The sequence below is a fragment of the Chrysochloris asiatica genome, unplaced genomic scaffold (assembly GCF_000296735.1).
Source record: "Chrysochloris asiatica unplaced genomic scaffold, ChrAsi1.0 scaffold00014, whole genome shotgun sequence".
Taxonomy (NCBI): Eukaryota; Metazoa; Chordata; class Mammalia; order Afrosoricida; family Chrysochloridae; genus Chrysochloris; species Chrysochloris asiatica.
This window is the reverse complement of record NW_006408532.1, coordinates 7,429,300-7,438,602: the sequence shown is the minus strand read 5'-3', so window position 1 is coordinate 7,438,602 and position 9,303 is coordinate 7,429,300. Positions and strand designations below refer to the sequence as shown.

At 38.1% G+C, this 9,303-nt stretch overlaps 1 protein-coding gene across 1 annotated transcript in view; it reads right to left on the bottom strand.

Moving 5' to 3' along the window:
• GLE1 (GLE1 RNA export mediator) overlaps positions 1-9,303 on the bottom strand; it is a 59,706-nt gene that overhangs the window by 43,149 nt on the left and 7,254 nt on the right. The window contains exon 2 of the mRNA XM_006834836.1: positions 2,263-2,484. Within this exon, the coding sequence (XP_006834899.1) occupies positions 2,263-2,484 (222 nt within the window). The remainder of the gene's footprint in view (positions 1-2,262; positions 2,485-9,303) is intronic.

The window sequence follows — 9,303 nt, the reverse complement described above, 5'->3', positions numbered from 1 at the left end:
TTTTTTTTAAATTGGTAACACTAGTTTAATTTTTCTCTGCATAGCAAAGAAAAATTAAACTAGTGTTACCAATTAAAAAAAAAAAAAAAAGTCCCAGACTCATTGCATATATTTCTCATGTTAGCCCTGGAATCAACCATTTCACCCATAATCTCACGTAGCTCTTAATATGAAAAGGTATTTAAAATTTCCATCTGGAGTACTAAGGTTGTTAACTGGGTGATAAACTTCTTGGTTTTACATTGGACAGAAATAAGAAAGACTGTTTTCTTTTTAAAGATGATTTTAAAAAATCATGAGTTCATACTAATGGTTTCAGTGCAAATATAAGATTACAGTATTTTTACCTATCAACTTTGATTTTTATATTTGCATATCATTTAACATAGTTCTGATGTTGTGCTGTAGATAAAGCACTGGACTGCAAGGTTGGCAGTTCAAACCCACCAGTCATTCCTTGGAAACCCTATACAGGGTTGGTCTAAGAGTCGGAACCGATTTGACAGCACTTAACAATAACAACAGAAGCATTACAGGATAAAACAAATACAGCGTCACACCAGAAGTCCACTGCTCCTATAGTCACAACAATACAACTAACAAAACTACCAAATGCACTTTAATAGTTTTTTAGGTTCTTTCTAGTCTTAGAATAAATGTCATCAATTCAAGAACTATGTTTTAAAGTTACTCTAAGCAGTTACTGTATGGGTTATGACAAAGTTTGTTATACAATTAGGTTTGTTTCTTTTATTAGTTTCTTTTAAATTTTTAGGGGTTGCTTTCTGAACAGAAAGTAGAATTCTAAAAATACTGTTCTGTACCTTGTTTTTTCTCTTCTTTACAATCTATCCTGAGGATCACTCCACATTAACCCATACTATTTTTTTCATTTCTTTTTTATAGTTACATAGTACTCCATCTGTACAGATGGATCAAAGTTTACTCAATCAGTTCTCTTTTAATGAACTTCTGGGTTATTTATCTTTTTCAATTACAATGATTGCTGCTATGAATTGCTGTAAGTGCACATTATTTTGTATTGCTATCAGTGTATCTTTCGAATTAAAAATCAAACAAATCCAAACCACTTGTCAATGAGTCAATTCTGACTCATAGCTATCCTACAGGACATTGTAGAACTACCTCATTGGATTTCCACAGCTGCAAATCTTTACGGAAATAGTCACATCTTTCTCCTGCAGAAAGCCTGGTGGGTTTAAACTGCTGACCTTTAAGTTAGCAACCCTGGTGATGCAGTGTTAAAGAGCTCAACTACTAACTGAAATGCCCAAAATTTAAATCCACCAGGAGATCCACAGGACAAAGATGTAGCAGCCTGCCTCCATAAAGATTATAACTTTGGAAACCCTATAGGACAGTTCTGCTCTATCCTATGTGGTCTCTAAGAGTTGAAGTTGACTCAATGAAACAGGTTTGGTTTTTATCTTTGGAACAGATACCTAAAAGAAGGTTTGCTATATCTAGCACAGCATTTGGTACTTACTGCTGCTGCTGTGTGCCATGGAGTTGATTCCAATTGATAGCAACCCTGCATAGGGTTTCCGGACTATAAATCTTTGAGAGCAGAAAACCTCATCTTTCTCCTGTGGAGCAGCTGGTGAATTCATACCTTGCAGTTAGCAGCCCAACTATGCTACCATTAAACACACAAAAAAATCCGCTAAGTGAATGAATAAGTAACTGAATGAATAAGCCCATATTATTAAAACGAAGAATACAGCATTTTACACTCCTAAAACTTAAACATACTTTTCAGCAGTTAACTCAGAAGTCTATTAGAAGATCTTTGGAATTTCCAAATTTGTAGGAAGTATACAAACACTATATATTTAAACAATCCTTTTAGAAACCAACATGGTAACTTAAATAAAAAAACCATAGCAAAGGATAAAAACTCATACAGAAGCAATGATAAGGTAATCAAAAATTTAGTAACAGGCTATAAATTTGACTCTAAGCTTTCTATCAGCCAATATAAAAGGGGATACCTTACCAGTTAAACACCTGCAGTTTCATGTGAAAAAACAATTTAATGCTCATGAAATGTATTACTTTCTTGGTACTAAGAATGGGAATTTTTCCCTCTGGTTCTTCATAAAAAGAACACTAGATAATTTAGTAATAGATGCAACAAGAAGCAATTTCCCCCAAAGTCATGCCATTATTGTGTGACTGTATTAGAGAGACTTGAGTTTTACAGCCACCTTGTCTTTGGTCTTAAGATGACTAAAAGTTTACCTTGGTTTCACCTGATGTTGTGGGGGAGGCTGGTGAGAATGCAGGATTTCTGATAGGAGATACGGGAACAAAGGAAGGTTGGTCTTTGGCTGAAGTAGATCCAAATGATGTTGATGTATCAGAGGGTGGTGAGTTCTCTTGTCTGTGAGGTAAGACGTGATCCACCACCCATCCAGAGTAAGCAGAGAGCTTGGGCAGAGACATACATTCTTCTAAAACATCCTAGAGAGAAAAGAAGTGTTAAGCCCATTGTGCCTTACTAAAAGCCTAAGAAAGCCTAAGCATAAACCAAAGCCATAGATATCATATTAACTATCAGAGATGAAAAGAAATTCATGTTTCCTTGTTAACGATCCTGACCATTATCCTTTAAATATATTAGCATTAAAATTATATAAAATAGAAACAAATGTTACCATATTAAGGAAAATATGTCAAAAGTTATGCCTAACCTTCTTCAGGTCCTAACTTTAAAAATAAACAAGTTATAATTTTAAAAATAAAACTGAGAAGCATATTTTTAAAAAGGCAAAAATGTGGCTACTGATGCAAAAGCCCATGACTTAAATGGTATTACAACAGAAAGTCTAGAAGTACTAGACACTCTCCTATATCTGTGTGGACAATTTACTCAACTGTATCAGTTAACAGTTCTCTACACTTGGTGCTTTTAACGAGAGAAGCTTATACCACTTTAATTCTAATTGAAGTACACAGCAAATTTTACATGGCTGAGATCTTTACTCAAGGCCAAGAAATGTTATCAGGAATAACATAAAAGGCTAAAGACAGTATTACAGTGATTACGGGCACTAAGTTTAAAACCAAACTTTCCAGGTTTGGAGTCCATCTCTGTGTTTCTCAGAAGTTACCCAGCATTTCTGTGGCTTAGTTTAATCACTTTTAGAATTAAAATCACAGGTAATAAAGGACCTCAGGAGTTTGTGCGAGGATTAAATAAATAATACATGTAAAGGACTTAGAAGAGTACCTGGAATATTGGTGTTGTTGTTAGGTAGGTACCTTTAAGTTGGTTCTGACTCATAGCAACACTATGCACTACAGAAGGGAACACTGCCCAGTCCTGTGCCATCCTCACTATTGTTGTTACATTTGAATCCATTATTGCTGCCAGGGCGTCAATCCATGCTTAATAATTGCAAGTTATTATTTAATCTAAATCAGTGGTTCTCAAGTGGGGTCAAATTTACCCCCTAGAGAACATTTGGCAATGTCTAGAGTCCTAGTGTGGCACTGTAGGTTAAATACTCGACCTTAAGGTCAGTGAGAATCACAGGGTCAGCAGTTCAAACTCACTAGCCGCTCCTTGGAAACTCTAAACAGGGTCACTATTAGTTGGAATCCACTCAACAGCTCTTAACAATAAACAACAAGACATATTTTGGATTGTCACAACTGGGAAGTGTTACTGGCATCTAATAAGCAAAAGTCAGGAATGCTGTTATATATACTACAATGTTCAAGAAAGCAGTCTCCTACAACACAGAATCAACTGGTCCAGCCCAAAATGTCAATAATGCCCTGACTGAGAAGCTTTAAGCTAGATCAGAACTATAAATACATCACCTGTACAATAAACATATACTCATACCATGGCAAACAATCTGAACGTGGAAGCAAACATCCTGAAATGTACACTTTATACAGTAATGTGGGTGTTCTTGTGCATATGTCCTCTCTTCTTATTAGCTGGATGTTTCATTCTACATTCTAGTCCTCTGTGGCTATGCCACTGACTGTGGATCCAGGAGTCCCCAGGTCTTGTCAAACTGCTGGCTAACCAGGTCTCCACTCGGGTTCACAGGAGTGTATTGAACGTGGTTGGGTTCACAGGAGTGTACTGAACACAGCTTCATTGCTGTTTTTCCCTCACTTCCCCTTATCGGTGACCAACAGAGTCACCAGTCAGAGCACGTGTCTGCTCGTGTGTTCCGACTGAGTCTCAGTCTTGGAAGGGGGTTTGCCTTCAGGAGACCCGAACGCTTGCCTTGATGCCAAGGACAAACTTTTAAAGGTAAAAAATAAAGCCATAAATACAAAAAGAACCATAAACAAAGAGAAAAATTCAGTAAATAAACTGGAGGGGACAAAAGTATTACAGATCAGCAATAAATTATTATCCCTAATGTTTAAACAAGGAGCTCTGATAGCATATCGGTTACGAATCGGGCTGTGAACTGCAATGTCAGCAGTTCGAAACTATCAGTTGCTCCGCGGGAGAAAGATGAGGCTTTCTGCTCCCGTAAAGATTTACAGCCTCGGAAACCCTGTTTAGGGTCGCTATGGGTCAGAACTGACTTGACGGCACTTAACAACAACAACAACATTTAAACAAACTTAAAAATTAGGGAACAATTGACAGAGACAGGCAAATCACAAATACAGACATAAATTCGGCTCCTTAACATGTGTAAATATGTTCAACCTCACACAAATAAGAGAAATGCCTATTAAGATGGCACTGAGTTCCCATTCTTACCTACTGTTGCTATTGTTTTAAGTGCCAAGGAGTTGGACACCCTATGCAGGACAGACAAAGCACTGCCTGGCCCTGTGCCATCCTCACAATAGCTGTTAGGTTTTACCCCATTATTGCTGCCACGATGTCAACTCATCTCATTGGGGGGAAGGGGGAGGTCTTCCTCTTTTTTGCTGACCCTTTACTAAGTATGATGTTCTTTACCATGAACTGATCCTGAAAATTTGTCTGATGTATGAGTGGCAGTTTTCCTATCCTTGCTTCTAAGGAGGATCTGGCTGTAGTTCTTCCAAGACACATTTGTCCTTCTAGCAGTCCATGGCACTTTCAATATTCTTTGACAATACCATAACTCAATGCATGATTCTTCTATGATCTTGCTTATTCACTGTCCAACTTTCATATGCATATGAGGTGACTGAAAAATAACATGACTTGGGTCATACACACCTTAAAGTGACATCTTTGCTCACAGTCCAGTAACAAGGCTATTCATTTTGATACTACTCATAATTATAAAAGACTGGAAATAATTTAAATACTCATACATAGGTATCATGGAATAAATTGTGTTATTCCAAATTAGTGTCAGCTTGGCTTGGTCAAGATTGTCAGTGGTTTGGAAGTTAAGTAATGATATAATGTGGCAGTTATTTGACAATTTCCCATAATGTAATCTGATGTGATAAACTAGTAAAAGGATTAAGGGTTGGCTGTAATACTCTTAATCTCATCACACCTCTGAGCTGAAGTAATTCAAACTTACCAGATGCTCCTCAGAAGCCCTATACAGGGTCACTATGAGTTGGAACCGACTTGATGGCACTTAATAGTGAGAGAATAAATTTGTTAAGGCATCCACTTGTAGTATTTCTGTTATAGCAGCACTAGTTAACTAAGACAACAGGCGAGTAGTTGAATTAACTCTGCTACTTCTACACAATGTGTAGTACAATGCCATAAACATTGAATGATGCCACCATGGGATCCACAGAAGTGTTACTAGTTATGTTGGAAATGTCCCCAAGAAGCAGAGAAAAACCATGACAAAAAAAAGTTGAATTACTTGATATGTACTGAAGATTGAGGTCCGCAGCTGCAGTTGCCCGCCATTTAAAGATCAATGAATCTAGTGTAAGGAGAATTATAAAAAAGAAAAGGATATTAAGTTGTTGCTGAAGCTATGCCAATAGACGTGAAAATCTTGCACTTTGTGTAAAATATCTTTTATGTTGTATTGAAAAGGAGCCCTGTGAATATAATATATATAATACATATAACATATAAAACATGTACATTGACTTGTTCATGTTATCAGTGTAAGGGTTCCTTCTGGTCAACAGTAGGCTACTAGTAACTAGGGTGTTTTTTTGTTTTTTTGTTTGTTTTTAATGCTTTCTTGTGAATTATGTGATAGTTCACATGGGAGGACATCAGCTTCACATTGATCCTGTCGCACATCGTTTCCTAGCCATGGTCACAATCCCCTCAATGCATTACCGACCAACCAAAGGGTACACCCCACAAGCCTGCCCCCTATCGTCCACACACCACTCCTCTCCCTCTCCAGGTCCAAAGTCTCCAGCCACTCAATCACCCCATGTCATTGTCTCTGCCTCCATCCCTGGCATCACTGCTTCTCTGGGTAGGGTTCCGTGCTCTGCTCTTCTCCTTCGATGGTCCCAGAGACCTCCGTTTCTAGTAGCTAGGTTTTTGGGGAGTCAAATTACAGGCAGATTTTCTACTGCAAGGGAGGTTGCCACACTTAACCCCCATGTTGTTCAATATGCCAACTATATTTGCTCATTTATGCAAAAAGAAATACAAGAAAGACAAATCAGAAACTAATGAAACTGGTTACCTACAGTGAGTGACTGGGAAACTGGGAAAGGGACTGGGAGAGTTATACTTCTCTGGGTACACCTTTTTTACAGTTCTGATTTTATAATAATTTTAGTGTTTCATAAATTCAAAATAAAGGCACAAAATCATTAAGATTGGCGGGCAGGGGAGGCTAGAAGGGAATATAAACAAAAATAATCAACCAAGTATATTTCTATTGAATAAAACAAGGATATTGGCAGGAACTGGACATGGTAGTCAAACTAATCTAAATAACTTTTGACCACAGTATTCTGACTAAACTCTCAGGCTAAAGAGAGAAAAACTGTAAACAAATACTAAACTCATTAGATTTTTTTTCACAGACGTACTCTAAATTCTAAAATTTAAAAATAATTTTCTTAGCTTTCTAAGATCAAGTAAGCAAGTATTATGGATACAGGAACCAGGTTTCTCACTGCCAGAAAACAGCAGAAGGAATCCTTAGTTCTACATAAAATATAAAAATATCAATATGAACTCCTTGTTTTAATATATCTTAGAAATCTATATGTTGCTGTTGCTGGGTGCTGCTGATATTAATGATATTATTTTATAATTTCTACATTGTGTTGAATCACCTTTCTTTGGAATGGGGACAAATATGGATCTCTTCCAGTTGGCTGTTCTGTAGTTGTCTTCAAAATTTCTTGGCATAGACAAGTGAGCACTTGCAGCATCGTGTCCATTTGTTTAAGTAGCCACATAGTTTTGGAGACTGCAAATCTTCACAGGAGCAGGCTCATCTTTCTCCCTCGGAGTGGCTGGTGGGTTTGACCATCAACCATGAAGTTAGCAGCTTAATAGCTAACTCACAGCGCCATGTTGTTGTTGTTGTTAGGTGCCATCGAGTCAGTACCAACTCATAGCGATCCTATGCACAACAGAATGAAACATTACCCAATCCTGAGCCAACCTCACAATTGTTGCCATGCTTGAACCCACTGATGCTGCCACTTTGCCAATCCATCTCGCTGGGGGGTCTTCCTCTTTTCTCTGACCCTCCATCTTACCAAACATGATATCCTTCACCAGTGACTGGTAGCTCTGACAATATGTCCAAAGTATGAGAGACCAAGTTTGGCCATCCTGGCCTCCAAGGAGCATTCTGGCTGCACTTCTTCCAACACAGATGTTGGTCCTTTAGGCAGCCCATGGCACTTTCAGTATTCTCCTCCACCAGAACTCAAATGCATCAATTCTTCGGTGGTCTTCCTTATTCACTGTCCAGCTTTTGCATGCATAAGAGGTTACTGAAAACACCATGGTTTGGGTCAGGTGCATCTTAGTCCTCAAGCTGACATCTTTGCTCTTCAACACTTTAAAAAGATCTTGTGCAGCAGATTTGCCTAATGCAAGACGTCGTTTTAGTTCTTGACTGCTGCTTCCATGAGTGTTGATAGTTGATCCAAGAAGAATGAAGTCCTTGACAACTTCAATCTTTTCTCCACTGATAAGAATGTTGTTTATTGGTCCAGTGTTGATGATTCTTGTTTTCTTTACGTTGAGATGCAATCCACACCAAAGACTGTAGTTTTTGATATTCATCAGTAAGTATCTTAAGTCTTCTTCACTTTCAGCACCACCACTCCTCTGTCAGTTTGTCGTACTGTGGTGGCTTGTGAGTTGCTGTGATTCTGAAAGCTATGCCACCGGTATTTTAAATACCAGCAGGGTCACCCATGACAGACAGGTTTCAGATGAGCTTCCAGACTAAGACAGACTAGTAAGAAAGAGTGACAAACTGCTTCAGAATATTTAAGTCACTGAAAACCTTATGAATAACAGAGAAACACTGTCAGATATAGTGCCGAAAAATGACCCCCTCAGGTTGGAAGGTACTTAAAATGCGACTGGGGAAGAGCTGCCTCCTCAAAGTAGAGTTGGCCATGATGACGTGAATGGAGTAAAGCCCACAGGACCTTCATTTGCTGATGGGGCACAACTCAAAATGAAGAGAAACAGCTGTAAACATCCACTGAAAATCAGAACATGGAATGTATGAAGGATGGATCTGAGAAAACTGGAAGTTGTCAAAAATAAAATGGAACGCATAAACATCGATATCTTAGGCATTAGTGAGCTGAAATGGACCAGTATTGGCCATTTTGAATCTGATGACCACAAGGATTACTACGCCAGAAATGACAAATGGAAGAGGAATGGTGTTGCATTCATTGTCAAAAAGAACATATCCAGATCAGTCATGAGGTTACAACGCTGTCTGTGATAGGATAATATCAATGCGCCTACAGGGAAGCCCAGTTAATACCACTATTATTCAAATTTACACACCAACCACTAAAAGCTGTGAGGATGAGATAGATGAATTCTACCAACTTCTTCAATCTGAAATTGATCAAACATGCAATAAAGATGTATTGATCATTACTGGTGATTAGAATGCAGAGGTTGGGAGCAAAGAGGACGGATCAGTAGTTGGAAAATATGACCTTGGTGATAGAAATGATGCTGGAGAATGCATGATAAAATTCTGCAAAACCAATGATTTGTTCATTTCAACTATCTTCTTTAGACAGCATAAGAGATGACTATACACATGGACTTCACCAGATGGAATACACAGAAATCAAATTGACTACATCTGCACAAAGAAACGATGGAAAACCTCCACATCATCAGTCAAAACAAGGCCAGGG